Source organism: Macaca fascicularis, chromosome 1 (assembly GCF_037993035.2).
Source record: "Macaca fascicularis isolate 582-1 chromosome 1, T2T-MFA8v1.1".
NCBI classification, from domain to species: Eukaryota; Metazoa; Chordata; class Mammalia; order Primates; family Cercopithecidae; genus Macaca; species Macaca fascicularis.
The window spans coordinates 110,172,259-110,197,729 of record NC_088375.1 but is presented as its reverse complement, the minus strand read 5'-3'; the positions used below and the strand labels follow the sequence as shown (position 1 = coordinate 110,197,729).

General features: G+C 48.9%; 3 protein-coding genes across 6 annotated transcripts; 2 read left to right on the top strand and 1 right to left on the bottom strand.

Annotated features, from left to right (window-relative positions):
* Nucleotides 1–523: 523 nt before the first annotated feature.
* BNIPL (BCL2 interacting protein like) lies at nt 524–12,682 on the top strand. Of its 2 annotated transcripts, XM_005541940.5 has the most exons (10): nt 524–661; nt 1,465–1,560; nt 2,027–2,091; nt 2,323–2,547; nt 8,065–8,247; nt 8,775–8,877; nt 9,037–9,168; nt 10,915–11,001; nt 11,185–11,283; nt 11,759–12,682. In XM_005541940.5, exons 1-10 carry the CDS (start codon nt 621–623, stop codon nt 11,793–11,795), a joined length of 1,068 nt encoding a protein of 355 aa, XP_005541997.2. In that variant the 5' UTR covers nt 524–620; the 3' UTR covers nt 11,796–12,682. The 2 variants fall into 2 exon arrangements, 1 of the variants encoding a protein (XP_005541997.2); XR_012415087.1 differs by lacking the exons at nt 8,775–8,877; nt 9,037–9,168.
* Nucleotides 12,683–12,826: 144 nt separating this feature from the next.
* Nucleotides 12,827–15,966, top strand: C1H1orf56 (chromosome 1 C1orf56 homolog). The gene is made up of 2 exons (XM_005541941.5): nt 12,827–13,942; nt 15,840–15,966. The coding sequence occupies exons 1-2, from the start codon at nt 12,938–12,940 to the stop codon at nt 15,858–15,860; spliced, it is 1,026 nt and encodes a 341-aa protein (XP_005541998.2). The 5' UTR covers nt 12,827–12,937; the 3' UTR covers nt 15,861–15,966.
* A 421-nt stretch (nt 15,967–16,387) lies between these two features.
* CDC42SE1 (CDC42 small effector 1) lies at nt 16,388–25,010 on the bottom strand. Of its 3 annotated transcripts, none has more exons than XM_005541943.5 (6): nt 24,855–25,010; nt 22,042–22,177; nt 21,080–21,396; nt 20,422–20,532; nt 19,639–19,729; nt 16,388–18,718 (listed from the first exon to the last, which is right to left on the bottom strand). In XM_005541943.5, exons 3-5 carry the CDS (start codon nt 21,131–21,133, stop codon nt 19,655–19,657), a joined length of 240 nt encoding a protein of 79 aa, XP_005542000.1. In that variant the 5' UTR covers nt 21,134–21,396; nt 22,042–22,177; nt 24,855–25,010; the 3' UTR covers nt 16,388–18,718; nt 19,639–19,654. The 3 variants fall into 3 exon arrangements, with proteins under 3 accessions (XP_005542000.1, XP_005542001.1, XP_005541999.1); XM_005541944.5 differs by having other exon boundaries at nt 22,047–22,177; XM_005541942.5 differs by lacking the exon at nt 22,042–22,177.
* Nucleotides 25,011–25,471: the final 461 nt, after the last annotated feature.

Sequence of the window (25,471 nt, the reverse complement as noted above, 5' to 3'; positions counted from 1 at the left end):
CCCACTGCAACCTCCGCCTCCCAGGTTCAAGTGATTCTCCTGCCTCAGCCTTCCGAGCAGCTGGGATTGCAGGCATGCGCCACCACGCCTGGATAATTTTTTTTTTTTTTTTAATTTCTAGTAGAGACGGGGTTTCTCCATGTTGGTCAGGCTGGTCTCAAACTCCTGACCTCAGGTGATCCACCCGCCTCAGCCTCCTGAAGTGTTGGGATTACAGGCGTGAGCCACCACACCCAGCCAGAAACACCACGGTTCCTACTGGTTTTTTGCTTGTTTGTGTAAAGAGCAACTTTGAGAGGGATATATGGTGTCTGGAAAGGAGAACAATTGCTTTCCTAGACTCACCCAAGACTGGCCCCCCTAGAAAATGCACTCTCCTCCCCAAAATCCGCCCCCTCACAGGAGGCAGGGTTTTTCTTTTGGGCAAACCTGCTCCTGGGGAGAGGAGGTGGCAAAACCTGTTTGAAGATGAGGTTACCTCCCCTCCACACCTCCCTCCTTGGAGGCAAGAACTACAACAGCTGAGACAGAAAAGAGGTAAAGAAGTGTTGGGGGCTGGGACAACCAGCTCCCCAACAACTCCTAGGTGTTTAAAGAAGGAGGCAGGAAGACTTGTGAAGATGGGAACTATACAAGAGGCAGGAAAAAAGACAGATGTTGGGTAAGTAAGATCCTGGCTCACTTGATTGGTAACAGGGAATAAATAGTCCTGAGAGACTTCCCCACCACCCAGCTCTTACTGGGTCAAATCTCAGGTTCCTCAAGGAGACAAGACTGTAAGAGAATCTGCAGAGAAGGGATGAGGGTGGTTGTAGGTAGGAAATGTCAGTATGGTATGGATCTGGGGAACAGGGGATTCCAGGATCATTCCCTGGTTTAAAAATAAAGGAAGTTTCTATAATATGTTGTATCTGATAAATCTGCCTGTGTTCTTTGTTTTCTAACCCTCACCCTCCAGAATGGCCATTAGGAAAGCTGAACCAGAACTGAGTTTAGGTCCAGGTTCTCATTGTGGCAAATCTGTCTCCTTACCTTCTTCCTCCACCCCTCCACCTATGCCATGTTTTCCCTTAGCCACTCCCCAGCTGGGTGGAGGAAAGGCAGGCCTGACTAGGTGCCGTCTTCCTGACTTCGCTCAGTGATAGCTGGGTGGGTCTAGCTGGGTTCCAGCCCATTGTAATGTGGGATATCTCTAACCCCAACTTCGTAGGTGGAGCAATTGCTATAGAGGTAAATATGATTAACTTTACATTCCATCTTTCCTCTGCTCTCAAACCCAACAAGCAGGTAATCTACTTCTAGCAAGTGGTGAAGGTAAGAGAAACATCTGTATAGGAGGCAAGAGATATAAGTTCTTTTGAAGGCCTGCCCTCTGCTCTGTATCTCAATTACTGTTCTTCATTTCAGTTATTCTTACCTACTATTCAATTCCCTTAATCTTTTCTTCTTGGGGGGCTGTCTTAGGGTCAGGGAGATTGCAGAAGCCCCAGAACTAGAAGCAGCCCTGAGACATGGGGAATTGGAGCTGAAGGAGGAATGGCAGGATGAAGAATTCCCTAGGTGAGGATGTGTGAGGGCAGCTGGGAGAAGGGAGGGATGGTCACGAATGGACGGAGGGGATGGCGCAGCAGCTCATGGCTGTAATCCCAGCACTTTGGGTGGCCGAGGCAGGTGGATCACTTGAGCTCAGAAGTTCAAGACTTCTCTGAGCAACATGGCATAACCCCATCTCTACAAAAATATAAAATTTAGCCAGGTGTGGTGGTGCATACCTGTAGTCCCAGCTACTCGGGAGGCTGAGGTGGGAGGATTGCTTGAGCTCTGGAGGTAGAGGCTGCGGTGAGCTATGATTGTGACACTGCATTCCAGCCTGGGCAACACAGTGAGACCCTGTCTCAAAAAACAATTAAAAAAAAAGAAAGCATAGGTGATAAAATCATGGTGGGGAGAGAGAACCTATATATTGAGTCCTGGCTTGATGCCTTTGGTGTATATCTCTGCCGTCTTTTAATCTCTTCCCCTCTAGATTGCTTCCTGAGGAGGTTGACCCTTCTGAAGATCCTGGAGACCCTAAAGGAGATTCACAGGCAGGTAGGTCAAGTAGAAACCAGGCCTCAAGTTCTTGATTCCAGTCCAGTAAAGGGCTATACCACCTCTATCCTTTTACAGTTCCATTTCCCCTTCCCCAAATCTCCCCTGCGTCAGTCCTTCTTCAGCGTTCAACCGATATTATCACTTTCACATACAGGAATTCTAGCCCTCTCGGCCCTCCAACGCACACACCCATCTTGGTTCTCTTTTTCCCCCTTTCTCCAACTGCAGGTACCCCCAGCACTTTAGCCCTGTGTGGCCAGCGCCCCATGCGCAAGCGTCTTTCTGCCCCAGAGTTGCGGCTGAGTCTGACTAAGGGGCCTGGAAATGATGGAGCTTCGCCCACCCAGTCTACGCCTTCCTCTCCTGATGGCAGTTCTGACCTGGAGGTAGACGAATTGGAGACACCTTCAGACTCGGAGCAGCTGGACAGTGGACATGAATTTGAATGGGAAGGTGGGAAACAAACCAGAGGACTCAGCTGGTAGAAGTAGAGGCTAGAGCTAAAGGATCAGGATGGACTTAATGGGATTGCAGTTAGAACTAATAAGGTGGGACCAAGGGCTGCAGCCAGCAAAATTAGTTTCCTCAAATGGAACAGTAGGGCTTATAGGTCCAATGTGAGAGTAGTCAGTAGAGGGGGAGGGGAGCCCTTTGTTTATTAAGGAAAATTTAATAGAATGCCTGTTATATACTATCATGTATAGGACTGGGGTTATAAAGAGAGGCCCTACAGGTAATTCCCTGCTTAGTAGGAAACAAACATATATAAAAATAATTGCAGGAGCCGGGCGCGGTGGCTCACACCTGTAATCCCAGCACTTTGGGAGGCCGAGGCGGGTGGATCACGAGGTCAGGAGATCGAGACCATCCTGGCTAACACGGTGAAACCCTGTCTCTACGAAAAATACAAAAAATTAGCTGGGCGTGGTGGCGGGAGCCGGTAGTCCCAGCTACTCGGGAGGCTGAGGCAGGAGAATGGCGTGAACTCAGGAGTGGAGCCTGCAGTGAGCCGAGATGGTGCCACTGCACTCCAGCCTGGGCGACAGAGCAAGACTCCATCTCAAAAAAAAAAAAAAAAATGCAGTTAAAGGTTATGATCTATACATGTGTAGGGTACAGTGTAGACAGGGAGAAGGAAAAGTCAGTTCTACCTGAGAGATGTTAGGAAAGGCTTCATGAAGGAGATGATTCTGAGCTAAGTGTTGAAAGCTGAAGCTGACATTTATCAGGTAGTTGGAGAGAGGGCATTCTAAGGAAAAGAAGCAGAAGCAACTCAAGCAATAGTATGGCATGTTGGTGAGTTCAAAGTATGAGCATGACTATTTTAATATGAAGGGCTGGGAGGTGAAGAGAGAATGACAAAAGATAGTGCTGCTGGGTTAAGTAGACAAAGGTCACATCATGGAGGCCCTTGCTGCCATGCTAAGGAGTTTAGGTTTTATCTTGTAGACAATAGGGAGTCATGATAAGTTTTTTTGTGTTTTGTTTTTGATACAGAGTCTTGCCCTGTTGCCCAGGCTGGAATAAAGTGGTGCAATATAGGCTCACTGCAACCTCTGCTTCCCAGGTTCAAGTGATTCTTGTTCCTCAGCCTCCTGAGTAGCTGGGATTACAGACATGCACTACCACATCTGGCTAATTTTTATATTTTTAGTAGAGATGGGGTTTCACCATGTTGGCCAGGCTGATCTTGAGCTCCTGGCCTCAAGTGATCTGCCTGCCTTGGCCTCCCAATGTGCTGGGATTACAGGTGTGAGCCACATGCCTGGCCCAGTAAGGTTTTAATGAAAGGAGTAACATGATCAAATTTAATGACTCTGAAAAGATTGGAAACAACCTAAAGATCCAGCAGTAAGATATTACGTATGTTATGGTGCATCCATCCAGTGGAATACTAAATACTAGGCAACATTTTGTTTTTGAGACAGTCTTACTCTGTTGCCCAGTCTGGAGTGCAATGCACGATCTTGGCTCACTGCAGCCTCAACCTCCTAGGCTCAAGCAATCCTCCTGCCTCAGCCACCCAAGTATCTGGGACTATAGGCACATGCCACCACACCTGGCTGATTTTTATATATTTTTGTAGAGACAGGGTCTTGCTACTTTGCCCAGGCTGGTCTTGAACTCCTGGCCTCAAGCAATCCTCCTGCCTCAGTCTCCCAAAGTGTTGGGATTATGGGCCTTAGCCACTGTGCCTGGCTATGCAACTATTTTTTAAAATGAAGCAGTTCTTAGGCCGGGAGCAGTGGCTCACGCCTGTAATCCCAGCACTTTGGTAGGCTGAGGCGGTTGGATCACCTGCGGTCAGGAGTTCGAGACCAGCCTGACCAACATGGAGAAACCCCATCTCTACTAAAAATACAGAATTAGCTGGGCATGGTGGCACACACCTGTAATCCCACCTACTTGGGAGGCTGAGGCAGGAGAATCGCTTGAACCCGGGAGGCAGAGGTTGCGGTGAGCCAAGATCGCGCCATTGTACTCCAGCCTGGGCGACAAGCAAAACTCCGTCTCAAAAAAAAAAAAAAAAAAAAAAGGCAGCTCTTTCTTGCTATGGAAAGATCATGCAGAATGGTGGGTATAATATATTATCATTTGAATAAAAAGCTAAAGAGGCTGGGTGCAGTGGTTCACACCTGTAATCCCAACACTTTGGGAGGCTGAGGAGGGCAGATCACCTGAGCCCAGAAGTTGGGACCAACCTGGGCAACAAAGTGAAACCCTATTTCTACGAAAAAAAAATTTTTTTTAATTGGCCGGGCTTTGTGGCACACATCTGTAGTCCCAGCTACTCGGGAGGCTGAGGTGGGAGGATCACCTGAGCCTGGGAAGTCGAAGTTGCAGTAAGCCAAGATCATGCCACTCCACTCCAGCCTAGAAGACAGAGTAAGACCCTGTCTCAAAAAAAAAAAGGTAGAGAAGACAGGAAAACTTGCTCTAGCAGTGGTATAGAGAGTGGATTGGAAAAAAACAGAGTAGAGGCAGGGAAAGCAGTCAGGAGGCTAGTACCAAGGCCAGGTGAGAAATACTAAGAACACAAACCAGGATAGCAGTATGGAAAGGATGATGAAAGAATATCATAGAGATAGATGGAAGACAATCTGGAGTCCAGTTGATTTCAGGGCTGATAGAGAAGAAAGAGTTTCACATGACATGCAGTTTTCTCACTAGCCAGGTATGCTGATGTGTACCCATAGCCCTAGCTGCTTGGGAAGCTGGGGTGGGAGTATCACTTGAGCCCAGGAGGTCAAAGCTGCAGTGAGCAAAGGTCGAGCCACTGTACTCCAGCTTGGGTAGCAGAGTGAGTCCCTGTCTCTAAAAGAAAACAACAACAACAATAATAATAATAATACAGTTTTCTCATTCAGGCAGCTAGATGGATTGAGTCATTCATCAATATAGGAAATATGGCCGGGCATGGTGGCTCATGCCTGTAATCCTAGCACTTTGGGAGGCCAAAGCAGGTGGATCACCTGAGGTCAGGAGTTCGAGACAAGCCTGGCCAACAAGGCAAAACCTTGTATCTACTAAAAATACAAAAAATTTGTTAGCTGGGGTGGCATGCACCTGTAGTCCCAGCTACTCAGGAGACTGAGGCAGGAGAATCACTTGAACCTGGGAGGTGGAGGTTGCAGTGAGCCAAGATCGCACCACTGCACTCCAGCCTGGGCAACAGAGCAAGACTCCATCTCAGAAAAAAAAAAAAAAAAAAAAAAGGAAATAGGAAATATGAGGGAGAATAAGAAGAATGATTTATTTATTATTATTATTATTATTATTATTATTTTTGAGACAGTCTCGCTCTTGTTGCCCAGGCTGTATTATTAGTATTTTTTTAGAGACAAAGTCTTACTCTGTCACCCAGGCTAGAGTGCAGTGGTATGATCATAGCCCACTGAAGCCTTGAATTCCTGGGCACAAGTGATCCTCCCACCTTGGCCCTCCAAAGCAGAAGAGAATGATTATGAGTTCCATTTTTTTGTTGTTGTTATTGTTTTGTAATTTGTAATTTTATTATTTTTTAAAATTTTTTGTAAAGATGAGGTCTCACTTTGTTGCCCAGGCTGGTCTCAAACTCCTGGCTTCAAGCAGTCTTCCTGCCTTGGCCTCCCAAAGTGCTGGGATTACAGGAACGAGCCACTGAGCACAGCCTTGAGTTCCCTTTTGAATCTGGTGATTTGTTGATGACAAGGAGACACCAAGTGAAGATGTTTTTGTTTTTGTTTTCGTTTTTGATACAGAGTCTTGCCCTGTTGTCCAGGCTGGAGTAAAGTGGTGCAATATAGGCTCACTGCATTTAGGGATATGGCTAGAGTTAGAACAGAAGCCTGGGTTACAGGCTGGGTGTGGTAGCTCATGCCTGTAATCCCAGCACTTTTGGAGGCCAAGGTGGGCTGATTGCTTTGAACTCAGGAGTTCAAGACCAGCCTAGGCAACATGGCAAAACCCTGTTTCTACAAAAAATACAAAAATTAGCTGGGCATGGTGGTGCATGCCTGTGGTCCCAGCTACACGGGAGCCTGAGGCTAGAGAATCGCTTGAGCCCAGGAAGTGGAGGTTGCAGTGAGCTGAGATTGTGCCACTGCACTCCAGCGTGGGCTACAGAGTAAGACTCTTTCTCAAAAAAAAAAAAAAAAAAAAAAAAAAAAAGCCTGGGTTAGAGAGGCAAATTTGGGATTACAGACATCATTTCCTTACTGGTGGAACTGAAGACATGGGACTAGATGAGCTCATCTAGGGAAAATCATTTAAAGAAAGAAAGAATCTCAGCCAGGCTCAGTGGCTCATGCCTATAATCCCAGCACTTTGGGAGGCCGAGGCGGGTGGATCACGAGGTCAGGAGATCGAGACCATCCTGGCTAACACAGTGAAACCCCGTCTCTACTAAAATACAAAAAAAAATTAGCTGGGCGTGGTGGCAGGTGCCTGTAGTCCCAGCTACTCGGGAGGCTGAGGCAGCAGAATGGCATGAATCGGGAGGCGGAGTTTGCAGTGAGCCAAGATTGCTTGCGCCACTGCACTCCAGCCTGGGTGACAGAATGAGATACTGTCTCAAAAAAAAAAAGGAAAGAAAAGAAAAGAATCTCAAAAAATACCTGATACTGCTAAGGGTCATAGTGCAAGGTCATCCTAAGTCCATCATCTAGTTAAAAGGTGAGGATAGTGAGTCACAGGAGAAAGAAACCAGCAAGATATTGGGTTGATGGGACAAAACAGGGCTAAAGAGTCAAGGAAAAGGCCAGATGCAGTGACTCATGCCTGTAATCTCAGCACTTTGGGAGGCCAAGGTAGGTAGATCGCTTGAGCTCAGGAATTTGAGACCAACCTGGGCAACATGGTACAACCCCATCTCTACCAAAAAATTAGCTGAACGTGGTGGCATGTGCCTGTGGTCCCAGCTACTCAGGAGGCTGAGGTGGGAGGATCACTTGAGCCTGGGAGGCGGAGGTTGCAGTGAGCTGAGATTGCACCACTGCACTCCAGCCTGAATGGCAGAGTGAGACTCTGTCTCAAAAAAAAGGAAAAAAAAAAAAAAAAAAAATCGGCCGGGCGCGGTGGCTCAAGCCTGTAATCCCAGCACTTTGGGAGACCGAGACGGGCGGATCACGAGGCCAGGAGATCGAGAGACGATCCCGGCTAACACGGTGAAACCCCGTGCCTACTAAAAAATACAAAAAAACTAGCCGGGCGAGGTGGCGGGCGCCTGTAGTCCCAGCTACTCGGGAGGCTGAGGCAGGAGAACGGCGTAAACCCGGGAGGCGGAGCTTGCAGTGAGCTGAGATCCGGCCACTGCACTCCAGCCTGGGTGACAGAGCAAGACTCCGTCTCAAAAAAAAAAAAAACAAAAAAAAAAAAATCAAGGAAAAAATCGAGGAATGACAGATTAGAGTAACAAACTAGGAATCTGAGGAAGTTACAAAAAACTGAAGGTAGAAAATCGCCTGATCCTTCCCCATCCCTCTCTTTTAGATGAACTACCCCGGGCAGAGGGTCTGGGTGCCAGTGAGGCAGCTGAAAGGCTGGGCCGAGGTTGTATGTGGGATGTGGCTGGAGAAGATGGACGTCACTGGAGGGTGTTCCGAATCGGACCACGGGAGCAGCGCGTAGACATGACTGTCATTGAGCCCTATAAGAAAGTCCTGTCTCATGGAGGTAATGGCTAGCATAAATGGAGGGTAAGAGCTATGGCTTCTTTTTTTTTTTTTTTTTTTTTTTTTTTTTTTTTTTTTTTTGAGACGGAGTCTCGCTCTGTCACCCAGGCTGGAGTGCAGTGGCCGGATCTCAGCTCACTGCAAGCTCCGCCTCCCGGGTTCACGCCATTCTCCTGCCTCAGCCTCCCGAGTAGCTGGGACTACAGGCGCCTGCCACCTCGCCCAGCTAAGTTTTTGTATTTTTAGTAGAGACGGGGTTTCACTGTGTTAGCCAGGATGGTCTCGATCTCCTGACCTCGTGATCCGCCCGTCTCGGCCTCCCAAAGTGCTGGGATTACAGGCTTGAGCCACCGCGCCCGGCCTGAGCTATGGCTTCTTAATAAAATGCCTAAGCTGGAGACTCAGTCATTGGATCCAAAATCTATCCTGTAACTTCCAAAGACCCTCAGAGTCCCTCAATTTAAACAGATATACTATCTATCAATACATATTTGTTGACCAAATGAATTTTCCCCTTATACTCTCCAGGTTACCACGGTGATGGCCTCAATGCTGTCATCCTTTTTGCTTCCTGTTATCTACCTAGAAGCAGCATCCCCAACTACACCTATGTCATGGAACACTTGTTTAGGTGAGGTGGAAGGCCTGAAGGGCTACAGGGCAGTGTTAGGGAGGGAAAAGTGAAAAAGAACTCCTTCAAAGATCAGTAGCTGATGGGAGAGTACAGTAATGTTCCTCTCACTCCCTGAAACCCCCAACACATACCTTCCCTGCAATTTCATCCCCCTAGGTATATGGTGGGAACTCTGGAGCTGCTAGTAGCTGAAAATTACCTGCTTGTTCATTTGAGTGGAGGCACAAGCAGGGCCCAAGTTCCACCTCTGAGCTGGATACGCCAGTGTTACCGTACCCTGGATCGGCGGTGAGACCTGGGATGAGAGGGCTACAACTGTCTATCTCATCTTTTTTTCCCACCTTTCTATTATTTCTTCTTCCATTTAGTCCTTTCCTATTGTCTTTGTCCTTCCATGTTCCTTTCCCAGCTCTTTTGTCTTCTGTCCTCTCCTGGAGTCAGGGAAATCTAGCTTCAAATCTTGCCATTACCACATTACCATTTACTAGCTATATGGCTTTGGACAAGTCACTTAACCTCCCTGGGCTTCAGCTTCAGCTGGCTGTGTTATCCAGACTGGAGTACAGTGGCATGATCTCGGCTCATTGCCACCTCTGACTGCCAGGCTCAAGCGATCCTCCCACCTCAGCCTCCCAAGTAACTGGGACTACAGGCATGGGCCACCATGCTCGGCTAACTTTTGCATTTTTTGTAGAGATGGAGTTTCACCATTTTGCCCAGGCTGATCTCAAACTCCTGAGCTCAAGTGATCTGCCCGCCTCCACCTCCCAAAGTGCTGGGATTATAGGCATGAGGCACTGCACCTGGCCACTTTAGCTTCTTTATCTGTAAAATGGCAATGATTATACTTTTGCCACTGGGTATTTGTGAAAAGCAATTAAATTAGTGTGGCATATTGCCTGGCACACAGGAAGCACTCTTCTCTTCTCTCAGTCTTGCTATTTATTTCCCTTTCCATACCTCCATTATCTTCTTCTCTGCCTTCATCACTGACCTATGTGTCTTCTCTGTCACCAGGCTGTAGTGCAGTGGTGCGATCATGGCTCACTGGAACCTCTGCCTCCCGGGCTCAAGCCACTCTCCCACCTCAGCCTTCCAAGTAGCTGGGAGTACAGGCATGCGCCACCACCATGCCTAGCTAATTTTTGTATTTTGTTGTTGTTGTTGTTAGAGACAGGGTTTTGCCATGTTTCTCAGGCCAGTCTTGAACTCCTGAGCTCAGGTGATCTGCCTGCCTCAGCCTCCCAAAGTGCTGGGATTACAGGCGTGAGACACTGTCCCTGGCCCTATGTCTTCTTTTCCTTCTCAGGATTTTTTTTCCCCTTTTGTTTCCCCCATCTCCCTTTGCTCACTTTTCTCTTCTTGCCCCCTTTCCTTTTTTTGTCCTTGCTGGTCTTCTTCCACCTAGAGTTTTATAAGTAATCTTGGTCATGGAGCGATGCAAAAGCATGCAAAAGGAACTTACGCAAGGGTAGGGCACAAGAGGGAAATGGAGCAGAAAAAGACCAGGTGGCTGGGCGCGGTGGCTCATGTCTGTAATCCCAGCACTTTGGAAGGCCGAGGTGGGCGGATCACAAGGTGAGGAGTTCAAGACCAGCCTGGACAACATGGTGACAAGTCACCATCTCTACTAAAAATATATAAAAATTAGCTGGGCATGGTGGCATGTGCCTATAATCCCAGCTTCTTGGGAGGCTGAGGCAGAAGAATTGATTGAAACCGGAAGGTGGAGGGTTGCAGTGAGCCGAGATCGCACCACAGCACTCCAGCCTGGCGACAGAGTGAGATTCCGTCTCAAAAAAAAAAAAAAAAAAAAAATCTGAAAGGAGAGTTTTTTAAAAATGAGGATCATGGAGGGCTAAATAAGATGGGCGGAGCTGAGATTACAGCTGACGGAATGGGGATTAGACCCAAGTACCAGATAAATCTAGAAACTAGAGAAGTGAAGGAAGTTACAGTACAGAAAACAGTTCCACTTGATCTTCACACATAAAGGTGGAAGAAGAAATAGGATGATCTCCTGTTGTTTTTCAGGCTACGGAAAAACCTGCGAGCCCTGGTGGTTGTCCATGCTACATGGTATGTGAAGGCATTTCTGGCACTGCTTCGGCCCTTCATCAGGTACTAGTTCTAGGAACAAGGACTCCCTTCTCCTTCCCCCCATTTTCAAAATCAAGATTAAGATCTTTCTCCACCTTGATTCTTTCTAGCCTTAACCACTCTACTTCTACATTTTTCTTTGCAAGGATTTTTGGGAACCCTTCTCCCAATACAAAACACAGCTGGTTTATTCTCTCTTTTCAGTTCCAAATTCACACGAAAAATCCGTTTTCTGGACAGCCTGGGGGAGCTGGCGCAACTCGTATCCCTGGATCAAGTCCACATCCCTGAAGCTGTCAGACAGTGAGTTTCACACTTAAGGATAAAGCTTTGGGGGTGGGATGTGTAAAGCCAATCCCTACTTTTTTAATGCCTTGGGGGACATACAAAAGAACGAAAAGACAGAGGCCCTGCTTTTGGGTGCTTTAATATATATGGGGAAACTGCACACACCCAGAGAAGAAATGAAGGACACTATTGCATCCAACAAGAATAAATGAAAAAAAAACCTATATATATAAGTGCAGAGGCAATAAGGAATAATCACAGTGCAGAGGAGATTCCGACTGGCCCTAGAAATTAGGAAGAGATGTGTTGGAAGTGAACAGATGATATCCAGTGGGGGAGAGGGTATTAGGGAGCAAAAGTGCTAAATGATGACTCAACCCAATCATCTAGCTCTTCCAGTTCACCTGGCTTGTCTCCCCAAAACAGAAAGTAAAACCCAAGTCCTGCCCCTGAACCTCTTCTCTCCTCTCGTCTCCCCTCCCTCTCCTAGGCTGGACCGGGATCTCCATGGCTCAGGAGGGACCTAACACAGGACTGGATAAAAGGCCTTAGAACCAGTTAGTGATCTGCCTACACCTGAATCCCTGAAACATCTGAGCTGTTTTGTAAATCATCTTATCCCCAATCTCAGTACCACTGGATCTTCACTTCTCAGTGGGATTTTGTCCTTTGCATGACCCTGCCTTCAGCAGGGCTTTGAGACTGGGAAGCTGGTCTGCTGGGTGACTTTCATTCCAGTTGTTGGGGCGGAAGGCTGAATGTAGGGTCATTTTGTATGGGATATGCAGAGCTCTGGGGTTGTTTTGTTTTTTGAGTTGGAGTCCGGCTCTGTGGCCAAGCTGGAGTGCAGTGACGCCATCTCGGCTCACTGCAACCTCTGTCTCCTGTTTCGAGCCATTCTTCTGCCTCAGCATCCCGAGTAGCTGAGACTACAGGCACACACCACGCCCAATTAATTTTTTTGTATTTTTAGTACAGACAGGGTTTCACCTTGTTGGCCAGGATGGTCTTGATCTCTTGACCTCGTGATCTGCCCGCCTCAGCCTCCCAAAGTGCAGAGATTACAGGTGTGAGCCACTGCGCCCGGCCAGAGCTCTGGGTTTTAATCCTACTTTAGCTGTAGAACCTTGGGCAAATCATCTTTTTGGGTCCTCATTTTCCTCCTCTCTAAGTGGAGGGGCTGTGATCCTTCCACCTTGGATGGAAGAGGCTTACCTGACAGCCAGCCTGCCTGCTGGGAGCCAGGAGAGTCAGCTCCTTAAATCTTGAAGAACCCCTGTATGCCCTTTTTCCTTCTAAGTCATGTCTGCTGCCTGTGAGCCTGGGAAGGAGTGCTTTCAAAACCTGTATTTTGCGCTTTAGTAAATTTAGAACTGTAGAGACTAATAAACTGCGATGAGACATTTAAGCTCTACTCCAAAGAAGTGAACGACTCTTTCACCACCCCTTGCATCCCAAACCTTCTTTCGGTTCTGGCAGAGTTCTTGCCGCAGAGATTCCTTAGGAGCACCCCGCGCGGTGCGCGGGCGCCTGCGCGTCGAACCCCACCCCCTTCCCCGCGGGCCTCGGTTCAAACGACCCAGTGGGTCTAGAGCGGAAGGGAGGGAGCGAAGGTAGGAGGCAGGGCCTGCCTCAGTGGCCTCCCTCCCAACCCCAAGAGCCCAGCCCCATGGTCCCCGCCGCCGGCGCGCTGCTGTGGGTCCTGCTGCTGAGTCTGGGTCCCCGGGCGGCGGGGGCCCAAGGCCTGACCCAGACTCCGACCGCAATGCAGAGGATCAGTTTACGCTCTGCGGGCCCCAGGACCCGCAGCTACCGGAGCACCGCCCGGCCTGTTCTTCCCCGGAAGACGAGGATAATCCTAGAGGACGATAATGATGCCATGGCCGACGCCGACCGCCTGGCTGGACCGGCGGCTGCAGAGCTCTTGGCCGCCACGGTGTCCACCGGCTTTAGCCGGTCGTCCACCATTAACGAGGAGGATGGGTCTTCGGAAGAGGGGGTTGTGATTAATGCCGGAAAGGATAACACCAGCAGAGAGCTTCCCAGTGTGACTCCCAGTACAGCGGGGAGTTCCAGCACGAGGTTTATAGCCAATAGTCAGGAGCCTGAAATCAGGATGACTTCAAGCCTGCCGCACTCCCCCGGGAGGTCTACTGAGGACCCGCCAGGCTCGGAGGCCACCCTGAGCCAGTGGTCCACACCCGGGTCTACCCCGAGCCGGTGGCCGTCACCCTCATCTACAGCCATGCCACCTCCTGAGGATCTGCGACTGGTGCTGATGCCCTGGGGCCCGTGGCACTGCCACTGCAAGTCGGGCACCATGAGCCGGAGCCGGTCTGGGAAGCTGCACGGCCTTTCCGGGCGCCTTAGAGTTGGGGCACTGAGCCAACTCCGCACGGAGCACAAGCCTTGCACCTACCAACAATGTCCCTGCAACCGACTTCGGGAAGAGTGCCCCCTGGACACAAGTCTGTGTACTGACACCAACTGTGCCTCTCAGAGCACCACCAGTACCAGGGCCACCACTACCCCCTTCCCCACCATCCACCTCAGAAGCAGTCCCAGCCTGCCACCCACCAGCCCCTGCCCAGCCCTGGCTTTTTGGAAACAGGTCAGGATTGGCCTGGAGGATATTTGGAATAGCCTCTCTTCAGTGTTCACAGAGATGCAACCAGTAAGTGTTTGGTGATAAGCCAGAGTCTTTGATGATGGATCTGAAAAGTCTTGATATCTAAAACCCAGTTGCTAAGCCAGCCAGTGTTGCTTACATGAACTGTTACTGACTTACCTGGTTATTGATTCATAACATGCATTGGTTATTCACAATGTTAGCCATTGATTCCACCTTTTTTTTTTTTGAGACGGAGTCTTGCTCTGTCGCCCAGGCTGGAGTGCAGTGGCCGGATCTCAGCTCACTGCAAGCTCCGCCTCTAGGGTTTACGCCATTCTCCTGCCTCAGCCTCCCGAGTAGCTGGGATTACAGGTGCCCGCCACCTCGCCCGGCTAGTTTTCTGTATTTTTTAAGTAGAGACGGGGTTTCACCGTGTTCGCCAGGATGGTCTCGATCTCCTGACCTCGTGATCCGCCCGTCTCAGCCTTCCAAAGTGCTGGGATTACAGGCTTAAGCCACCACACCCAGCTGATTCCACCTATTATTTATTGAGCAACTACTGGTTGGTCATTAGGTAAAATGTCTTACTGCTCATTAGGTGATTAGTGACCAAATAGTTAATAGTTAAGACTGGAAATACTTTTTTTTAAAGACAGAGTTTCACTCTTATTGCCAAGGCTGGAGTGCAATGGCATGATCTTGGCTCACTGCAACCTCTGCCTCCCAGGTTCAAGCAATTCTCCTGCCTCAGCCTCTTGACTAGCTGGGATTATAGGCACTCACCCACTACCACACCCAGCTAATTTTGTTTTTGTTTTTGTTTAGTAGAGATGGGGTTTTACCATGTTGGCCAGGCTGGTCTAGAACTCCTGACTTCAAGTGATCCACCTGCCTCGGCCTCCCAAAATGCTGGGATTATAGGCATGAGCCACTGAGCCTAGCCCTGGAAATTCTTTCTTTTTTTTTACAAAGTCTCGCTATATTGCCCAGGATGGTCTTGAACTCCTGGGCTCAAGCAATTCTCCTGCCTCAGCCTTCCAAAGTGCTGGCATTACAGGCATGAGCTACTGTGCCCCTGGCCATAAGACTTTTTTTTTCAAGACAGGGTCTTACTCTCATCACTCAGGCTGGAGTGTGGTGGTGCAATCACAACTCACTGCAGCCTCCGTCTTCTGAGCTCACACAATCCTCCCACTTTAGCCTGCTGAGTAGCTGGGACTACAGACATGCACCACGCCTGGCTAACAAGATCTCACTATGTTGCCCAGGCTGGTCTCCAACTCCTGAGCTCAAGGGATCTGCCCACCTTGGCCTTCCAGAATTCTGGGATTACAGACATGAACCACCATGCCCAGCCCATAAAGACTTTTTGATGCACAGATAATTAACAGATATGGAGGATCTTAATCAATTAATAGTTTTGACCTAATACAGCTTAATAGCAACAACTGCCAAAATTTGAGGTCTTACTATGTGCACTTTACCTGAATCGATCTTCACACCCTATGAGGTATTATTATCCCCGCTTTTCAGATGAAGAAATTGAGGTTTACAAAGCTAGTAAGTGGCAGAGCCATGAGATTTAAATCAGGTTTGACACCAGTGCCAACCCTCTTCACCACTACCATCTGGGAGAACTGTCCTTCCGGGACAAGGAAGGATAGTCCTCTGCTTTACCCAGAATTACCAAAGGTTCTGATTGACTTGATAAGGTTTCAATTGATACAGATGATAGGACTTTGAGGAGGGAAAGGTGATAAAGCATATGCTTGGTCATTTTGCTTGTTTCTGTTTTTCTCCTTGTGTGCCCAGTACCATTATTGCATACAAAAATAAGTAAAGGGTGGGCAATAGGGTTGAGGGAATATGGGTTTGTGGGAGGGGGAGATGAAGCAAGGAAGGGAAAGAATATAGATGTGGTTGTAATTTCCCTTTTTCTCTATTTTTTTTCCTTACCCAGATAGACAGAAACCAGAGGTAATGGCCACTTCATCCACATGAGGAGATATCAGCATCTCAACCTCTCATGCCCTTTCAATCCTAGCACCCACTAGATATTTTCAGAACAGAAAAACAAAACTGGAAAATACATTGTTTGGTCTTGTGTTTCTTTACAGAGGTACCTGAGGGAGGAGAGACGTAAATCTCTTCATCACTAAGACTGAACTGTGTAACTAGCAGCCTCTGGCTTATTCCCTACTCCCTGTCCCTCAGGATAAAATGTTGATATTGCTCATTTTCCTCATTTCCAACATTGTTTTAAAACAACTACTTCTTTTACAGGCTTGAAAAATCTCAAATAAACGCTAAGAAAAGGGAGTAGGAAGAACAAGGAGTTGAGCCCTTGAAAGATGACATTGGTCTTCTTGCCTTCATAATACTTGGCCCTCTCCTCAGAAGGGCAATGTTGGTACAAAATTCCATCTTGGCCACTTTGGAGGAGTTATCTTCATTAGCCACATCCATCCTTTAATCCAACACACACCTGCAGTGATTACTGTGCAACTATTTTGCTTAAATTTTTTTATTTGAAAAATGTATTTAAAAGTCCAACAACTTTTTAATATAAATTATGACTCTCAAACCCATTCCCATCACTTTATTAGTGATGGTAGCATACATATTAGAGAAGGTAGCTAAAGGCAAGAGAGCACCAAAGGAAAAAGACTGTGTCCAAAGAACAGGTATTAAATGGGGCTGAAGATCATGGTAACCAGAGATTTCCAGGAGTCTCTAATCTTTCTACCCTATCCTGTTAACCCTTTAGATCTCTAGTATAACACTCAGGCTACTGAGGTATTTTAGGGCAACAAGTTGGGTTACTTTCAGAGCAACCAGCTTGACTGGAACTGAGAGTAAATTGGGAATGTAGGACCAATCTTAGACCCTGAAAAATGGCAGAAAATACATGGAAATTTAAAAAAAAAAAAATAGAACCTCAGTCACTGCTCTGTAGGTATAAGCAAACTGAATGGGTGGTGGAATTGGCAGAATGGATACCAGTTCCTACCTTCCTGACCCCACTACCATAGAACAGGATGTTTCCTGTTGCAAATGGAATGAGACCCCAGCCTTGTCTCACAGCAGGCAGGAGCTCATCTGTCTTGTTCTGCCTTCCTTATTACCCTGGAAGGGCCAGAACAAAGAACACCTGAGAATACTGAAAGTGCCTAAAGACCCCTGCTCCTACGTTGTTTTCCCATCTAAAGCAGACTCTTCAGCCGGAGGGGGGGGCAGTGGGACCTGGTCTTCAGACAAAACTCCCTGAGTCTAATGTGTGTCTGGTTCTAGGACTAGGGCACAGAAATAGAGCTTAAAATTTGGGGAGGATAAGGAGTATATCTACTGCTTCTCTCTCCCCCATCCTCAATCCTACCATACCCTGTTCATATCTACACTGCAGGAACCACTTCTCCAGAGGGCGAGAATGGAGGAGCATGGGACCTGTCCATCACAGCAACACGCGAGCACAAGCAAAACACTGAATAAAGAATTGTTTGGAGATTATGTGCAGCCCTGCTGAGCCTCATTTATACGAGCTCCTAGTTCATCCATGGCTCGGGCTTAAGATGAGTAACATGATGAGGGTAGCGTGCCAAGCAGAAATCACTTCAGAGAAAAATATCTTGACTTTAGAGCTGTGGTTCTCAAATGGAGGCGATTTTGCCCCCTAGGAGAAATTTGGCAATGTATAGAGACATTTTTGGTTGTCATAACTAGGGTGGGCCAGGGATGCTGCCAAATATCCTGTAATGCACAAAACAGGAAACAGGTATCCTTTACCAAGAACACTTCAGCCCAAAATGTCAAAGGCATCTCGGTTGTGAAACCTTGTTCTAGAGCCTCTCCCTGCTCCCGTGCTGTGAGGATCTTAAGACTCCTAAACTCACAGATGATTGTTTTCAACCTATTTATCTCACCATCCTCAATGATCAGAAGTTCACCTTGAGATGGACTTACTCCTAGTTCTGCTGCATTCTGGGTTTCTCTCCAGACCCCTCTTCCTCCTCTCACCTGGGCCACCAGGGAGGTTGGCAGAGGGCAGGAAAAATGCCCCAAGACTTAAATGGAATGTCATCAGGTGAAAAGCTATCTCTTACCTTAACTCTTATTCGGTGGGAAACAAGGTTCCTAATAGGGATAGAGTTAAGGGTGGAGGCAACAGCAGGATGGGGATAATTAAGAGAACCTGAATTAAATTTTTAATATTTTAAAAGAGGAAAGTTGCTGGGAAGCTGGTAAACAGAAACAGAGGATTGATTAGAGGCCTAACTAGAGAGAGACACTGGTATTAGCAGAGAGATATTGAGGGGCTGTGAGCCTAAGGTCTGAAATCTAAAGAGTGGAAAAGGGAGTAGTCACCCCCACCAGCCCGTTTGACATCTGCTTTAGTTCATTCCAGGAGGAAGAACGGCAGGGAGGTAGGGAGCTTTTCAGCAAAGCCAGCTTCAGCTTTGATAATTTCACCCACCTACCCCATTTAAGGAGTTCCAGGTTAAGAGTTTAAAAACAGGTGGCACCCAGACCATCATTCAGGAGACAGGAACTCATTCCAGGTTCCTAGAGAACTCCTATCTCAGATCTGAGGGTGTCCAGGGCTTCAGCTGAGCTCCTCTGGCTAACCAGTAGTCACTTGGTCAGTCCTGCTGCCTTGACCCCATCTCCAGGAGGGGCTATAGCCAGAGGGAGTAGAGGGAGTCCAGCCCCCAAGCCTTGTGAGGCACTGTTAGGCAGATAGGGAAAAGAGGGGTCCTTAGATCACTGGTTCAAGGAGGGATCTGGTAGGGGCAGCATTTCTTCTGGGCTGGAAACAGAATGGGGTTTTCAAGATGGCAGAACCTGAAATTTAAAAAAAAAAAATTTTTTTCTTAAAGATTAGCCTCAAAGAAAACCAAGGCTTTAGGAAGAAGGCACTACCTAGTGCAGACTTTAAGCTGTTTCCACAGTGTGTTCTTTACTTCTATCTGCACAACACCCTCTCAGTCTTTCTATATCCTACGGTTGTTTTTTGTTTTTTTTTTTTTTTTGAGACAATCTCGCTGTGTTGCCCAGGCTGGAGTGCAGTGGCACGATCTAGGCTCACTGCAACCTCCACCTCCCGAGTTCAAGTGATTCTCCTGCCTCAGCTGCCTGAGTAACTAGGATTACAGGCGTGTGCCATCATGCCTGGCTAATTTTTGTACTTTTAGTAGACACAGGGTTTCACCACGTTGGCCAGGCTGGTCTCAAACTCCTGACCTCAAGTCATCCGCTGACCTCGGCCTCCCAAAGTGCTGGGATTATAGGCGTTAGCCACCATGCCCAGCTTAGATCCCACATTCTTGAATCTTCCCTTCTAATTCCTCCCTATCTCCCATTCTTTTTTTTTTATTTTTTGAGATAGAGTCTCACTCTATCACACAGGCTGGAGTGCAGTGGCGCGATCTCAGCTCACTGTAACCTCCACCTCCCGGGTTCAAGTGATTCTCATGCCTCAGCCTCCCAGGTAGATGGGACTATAAGAGCATGCCACTGTGCCCAGCTAATTTTTGTATTTTTTGGTAGAGACGGGGTTTTGCCTCATTGGCCAGGCTGGTCTTGAACTCCTAGCCTAAAGTGATCCACCCACCTCAGCCTCCCAAAGTGCTGGGATTACAGGCATGAGCCACCACGCCTGGCCACACCTTTCTTTCTTGCATGAGATCAGGGTTCTGCGTCAGGGTATCAGGTTGTGTTGTTATGGGGGCTGAGGTGTAGGGTGGGTTTCTCTAATCACTCACCGTTCCATTATTGGAGCTATAAGCCCCTAGAATTGCTCCATGGCCTATCTCGGTTTCCCTTGGATCTCATCTGCTCCTGAACTGCACCTGTCTGTGAAAAAACAGATGTGAGACACCTTCCTAAGTCTTCATATCCTACAGTAAGAACTCTACTTTGTGCCCTCCAAGGAAAAGGTTGATGCCATCTCCTTGACAATAGCAGCCGTCTACTAACCGCCATTCCTCCTAGGGGAGTCTCAATGCCGCTTTTCACACTGGCCTTCATGAGGATGAGGTAAAATGGGTCTTTTACTAATATTCCCTCACAATGGATTCTCCCCTATATACCTGAGTTTCAGGATCTGGGAAAAGACTATCTTTAGACCCATTTCCCTTATTTTGGGAACAGAAGTGCATCTTAGACATTGTTTAGGATGACGGTGCTCAGCTTTTTTCCTGTCCCAACACTCCTAAATATATGATTTACTCTGACACTGAGATAGCAGCTCTTAATTAGGAGAAGGGAGGATTACAAGCTTTTTGGAAAAAGCCCTCCAACTATTAAGATATATATACCCCCTACCCCAGTGAAGAACAATCTGCTAAGTTGTAAAGATGAGAGAACCTAGGCCCAGACACCTAAAATGCCAGGTCTCAGGTTTCCACAACTTGTGACCAGGACTAGAATCCCAGGTTTTTACTTCCCCATTGAGTATTTTCATATGTCCCTAGCTTAAACTTTCAAAAAGAAGGAACGGTTATAGACCTCACCCCCATATCAACCTATCCCCATTTCCTTGTTACCATGGCAAGTCCATCTCCGGCCCCCATCTCCCCAGAGCCAATGTGAGTCAGGTGGACAAAATTCATTGGTTCCCCAATCATGGTCCGGTCAATCCGTCTTCTCTTCTTCTTCTGTTTGGAGAAGATAAGGAGTCATGTCTTAAGGCCCCTCCTCCAGTCAGAGTGGAGGAAGGGAAGAGTCTTCAAAACCACTAAAAAGCTAAGGGCCTGGTGGGAAGAGGGGATGTGGCATTGTAACAGGGAAACCACTAGGGCATGAAAGGCAAAGCTGGAACAACAAAAGCACACAGAAGACATGAACCAGAGTAGTGAGGGCAGTGGCCTGTAGAGTGAACACCGGACAAAGAAAGGACACGTCAAAGTCACCTCTGACTGATGACGAAATAATGGGGAAAACTGACAGGTATGCAGCTCCACCTACAAACCCCGCCCAGCTCAGAATGGACAGGAACAGGAGGTAATAGCTAGGACTATTCACTTCTTCCATCACCCAATGCCCTTTATTCCACATATACAGCTGCTTGACTATAGAAGCTCCTGACACAGAGGGAGGCAAGAAGTGTGCTTTTTAGATGGCAGATCCTAGATGGTGTGGCCACCTCACAGCACATGGTAAACTGACTGCTCTTTGGGTTAGGATGGGGGTGGGGAGACTCACCGGCTGGGGTTTCTCTACCACACAGCAGCCCAGTTTGTGCCAAAATTCACTCATGTTCCCTGATGGTTCCAGCTTCACTCCTCTGTCTGAGGCCCCAAAGGGCTCTTGCTCTGGTGTTTGGACAACCCACTCCTCACTCTCCCCAGATATAACAACACCCTGGGTTCACTCAGCTGGATGGGTCCAGAGAAAGTAGAATCCCTGGAACCCTTAACTGAGCAGTGAAGGTCAGTGTCTCAGAGCCTGAGAGATGAACAGGACCAGAGAGAGAGGTGGGCAGGCAGGCACAAGGTTATGTCTTCCTCAGACTCGGAACCCTGGATTAGAAGAAAGTAAAAAGAAAGATCAGTGAGAAATCTCCCCCTCCCCCAATCCTTGAGAAACCTCCTGATGAGCCTATATCTTCTCAGTCCTCCCTGAGAGGCCCGAGACCTGTACACCAACACTCGTTCCCAAACACTACAAACCTCAGTTTGACTCTTAAAGGAACAGAACCAAAAGGCCACCAAGGGGTTAAGGAGCAGTGGCTGGTGGTACCAAGGGAGAGGAAGGGGGCTAGAAGCACTTAGAGTTAAAAGGATGGGCGAGGACCAAAGGACAGTGGCAGAAATTAGCAAAGTTTGGGGTGCTAGAAGCTCCAGCTCCCTTCTCTCTGAGTTTAGGGCAGAAGGGGAGGGGCATTTAAGTGACTCTGAAGAGGAAATAGTGGTTTTTTGTTCTCACAAACAAGGTCTCCACCCTGTCCCTGCGTTTTTTCTTACCTTGCCCTGAATGCTAGAGTTTCTTTAAGAACAGGGAAGCCCTGGACCACTGAGGTCCTAGGAGACTAACTGACAGGTTGGCCCTCAGGAAAGACTTTCTACAATGAGAAATGTTTTCCCCCTCTGCTGCGCTGTTCCTCCTGATTTCCCTCCAGTGAAATCCAATCCCTCCCAGAAGCCAGTTAGCAGTTCCTTTATTACCTGACCTTGAGATCCTTCCTGAAGGCTGTGTACATTCTGTTTATCTGTGTCCTGTATCACTGCACTCCTGTGTGTACACCTCTGTTTGCACATGTGTGGCATGGCCATATCTCCACGTGTGTCCAATACAGATCATCTGTGTACAGGTTGTGGGTACATGTGCCAGGTATCTTCTGTCCCATGAGGAATATTTTCCCCACCGTCCACATGTCCTATCTGCCACTCTGCTCTGCCTCACACCCTATAGGGCCCAGGCTCCCCTCCAGCTGTGACCTGTTCTCCCCTCCCTCCTCACCAATTCCATCCTCAAGCTTCGTCAGTCAACCAGACACAAGGAACTTTCCAATAGTACTAGTGTCCAGGGAAGAACTTCCTCCCTTCTCACTACTGCCAGCCAGGGTAGGACACATCTGGGTTTCTTCTTAGACTCACTTGCATTTCCCCAGTCCTATAGTACAGACAACCTCAAAGATTCCAAAAAGGGGAGTTTCATAAATACGACACTTTAACATGAACAGGAATCTCCCTTTCTTCCAGGCCAGGAACACTGATGCTTTGGCACCCCAGACTGATTTAAAAACAAGAGATAGGCCGGGCGTGGTGGCTCACGCCTATAATCCCAGCACTTTGGGAGGCCAAGGCGGGCGGATCACCTGAGGTCAGGAGTTTGAGACCAGCATGGCCAACATGGTGAAACCTCATCTCTGCTAAAAATATAAAAGATTAGCTGGGTGTGGTGGCGCATGCATGTAATCCCAGCTACTTGGGAGGCTGAGGCAGGAGAATTGCTTGAACCGGAGGTTGCAGTGAGCCAAGATCATGCCATTGCACTCCAGCCTGGGCAACAACAGCGAAACTCCACCTCAAAAAAACAAAACAAAACAAAAAAACAAGATAGCAGGGTGTAGTAGCATGCGCCTGTCATCCCAGGTACTGGGGAGGCTGAGGCAGGAGGATCACTTGAGCCCAAGAGTTGGAGGCTACAGTGAGCCATGTTTGCACCACTGCACTCCAGCCTGGGTGACAGGGCAAGACCCTGTCTCAAATACAAAAAAAAAAAAACAACAACACACATACACACATAAAGAGAGGTTTTTTAACAGCCTTGAGATGAGATCACACAAACACTCAAATGCAGCGTCTAGGGGAAGGGAGAACCCAGGAGGCTAGGCTTTCTCTTACTTCCCTTCTCACCACTGGAAGGGAGGAGTAACCAGAAGGAGCGGAAGCTAAAACACAGCTGTCCAGAGAGGAGAGCTGTGGTCAGTGGGACGTCAGTGAGTCAGTCATAGGGTTTATCCTGATGGTGGTGGTGGCAGGTGGTAAGGGTTGGGGGAAAATGAAGAATTAGAGGAAACCCCCAACACCAGCAGGCAGGCTGTACTGTGACTGGACTCTCCCTCAACATCTCCTGCCCTGCTCAAAGCTGAGGGACAGAGGTGGATAGTGCTGGGAGCGAAGAGGAGAAGAGAGGGGGAGGAGGAGAGAGGGAAAGGGGCAGTGCAGAGAACAAGGCCATTTCTGTTTCTTTTCCAGGGACCTGACCAGAGCTGGGTGGAGGGAAAGTGTGTGTGTGGGACTTGGCATGAAATGACCAATGATGACGAGATGTGACCAGGAAATTCCATTCCCTAGGACATTAGGGTCTCTGAAACTTGAGGGTGGGGTCAGGGTGTGAAGACAGGTCAGGGTGAATGTGATGGTAGCGCAGGGAAGGGGGGATGGGAACAAAGCCAAAAAAGGAAGTAAGAGCCACTGGCGGCCACTCTTCTTTAAAGCAGCCAGAAGAGAGTGGGTTCAGGAAAAATGAAGTCCTGAGCTGGTCAGCCCAGGCGGAAGAGCCACCGAATCCAACCCCACAGTGGGTAGGGAAGGGGCTGAGAAATCAACAGGAGGGATGAGGATTAGACCGCATAAGGCCACGTCCTTGGTGCTCAGAACTCGGCCTCTCTGAGTTCCAAATGGCAAGAGTGAAATATGGAACCGGGAAAGCCACCCCCCACCCCCACCAAGATCACACTAGGACTTGAGGGTCTCAAAGCTGTTGGGAGGTGAGCAGAAGGGTTAGGAAAGAGGTGCCAGGGAGGAAGGATGTACAGGCTAGTTCTCTGGTCCCATTCGGGCCCCAAACCGGTTCACCCGGTCCCACCGCCTCTGGCCCTAAGGCCTCCAACCCGCGGCCTGACAAGCCCTCACATGAAGCAGCTGCAGAGAAAGAAAGAATCGAGAGAATGGAATGGGCAATTCTGGCTGGAAGCCCGGGGCAGCAGCTGGTCCCTGTGTGCAGACCCCTAGACATGGAGGGCTGCGGAGGGGCTCTGGAGAAGTGGAGTGGACTCCATATTTCAGCCAAGTGACAGGCCCAGCCCCAACCTTCCCCTTCCCCAGGAAAGGTCTTCTGGGGGCTTAAGAGGAAAGAGGGCTAGGCCCTAAGCCTCCCCTCCCCAAATATATTCAATCACTCAGATTCCATTATCTGTCTCCCCCTACTACCCAACTCTACCCAGAAGTTCTCTGCTCTTCCCAACCCTTAACCGGATTGGGACCTCCCTGGGAATCTTTCGGACCCTCTCCTTCCCACCCCCACCCCAACATTCCAGTTCCTTCTTTTCCTTCTACTCTTCAGCGGCCTCAGCCTGCGCACCCCAGGAGGGTGGATGAGGACGGCCACCCCGGGCGCGCACCCCGTTCCCAACGCCCCAGCATCTCTGCAGCCCAAGACATCCGCCTTCCCCACACCCCGCATCCGGTGTGTCTCCGCCTGGCCCTGCCGGCGCGGCGGGCGGGCTGGGGGACCAACTGCACGGCCTCACCTGCTCTTCTCCGGTATCCAGACGTTCAGCTACAGCTGGCGGGGGTGAGGGGCTCTGCTCCGTGGCCGCCAGTGTGGGCTTCCCGGGCTAGCTCTGCGGCCCGGTGGGGGAGCCCAGGACGAGCCGGCAGAGGTGGGGCCGGCTGAGGGCGGAAGCGGCGGCGACGCGATTACGAAACCCGTCCGGCTCGGAGCCGAGCGCACAGCTCCCCTCTGGACTGCGGAGGCACTGCACTGTGCGAGGCGTGGGAGGGTGCCTCTGCAGCCCCCCAAGGCCGCCGCCCCTGAGGGGAGAACCGGAGAATGCGGACACGTAGATGAGGGCCTGGTACCCAAGCTGGGGCCCCTGAAATCTCAAGTTCCCTTTGCGCGCCAGGCATTTCGGGGCAAAACGAAGCGGAGCCCCCCAAACCCCGAGACCTAACCAAGTTCAGAGATTCGCAGAAGCACGCCCCCCCACCCCAAATCTCTTCTGTGCTCTACCCAAAATGGAATAGGACTAGGTTTATTTACCCATTGTGAGGGTAGAGAGGCGAGTCGGGAGGATCAGGGATTGGGAGAACGGGTGGAAAAATATGATTCTTAAAAATACCTTGTAACCTGAAGTCCTTAAATTGT

Coding starts and splice junctions, on each gene's coding strand:
- C1H1orf56 (XM_005541941.5), top strand. CDS start 12,938: ATGGTCCCCGCCGCCGGCGCGCTGCTGTGGGTCCTGCTGCTGAGTCTG. Junction 13,943..15,839: donor TGTTCACAGAGATGCAACCA/GTAAGTGTTTGG, acceptor TTCCTTACCCAG/ATAGACAGAAACCAGAGGTA.
- BNIPL (XM_005541940.5), top strand. CDS start 621: ATGGGAACTATACAAGAGGCAGGAAAAAAGACAGATGTTGG. Junction 1,561..2,026: donor CAGGATGAAGAATTCCCTAG/GTGAGGATGTGT, acceptor CTTCCCCTCTAG/ATTGCTTCCTGAGGAGGTTG. Junction 8,878..9,036: donor GTCATGGAACACTTGTTTAG/GTGAGGTGGAAG, acceptor TCATCCCCCTAG/GTATATGGTGGGAACTCTGG.
- CDC42SE1 (XM_005541943.5), bottom strand. CDS start 21,133: ATGAGTGAATTTTGGCACAAACTGGGCTGCTGTGTGGTAGAGAAACCC. Junction 20,533..21,079: donor TGGTAGAGAAACCCCAGCCG/GTGAGTCTCCCC, acceptor TTCTCCAAACAG/AAGAAGAAGAGAAGACGGAT. Junction 19,730..20,421: donor CCGGAGATGGACTTGCCATG/GTAACAAGGAAA, acceptor GTTTTTTCACAG/ACAGGTGCAGTTCAGGAGCA.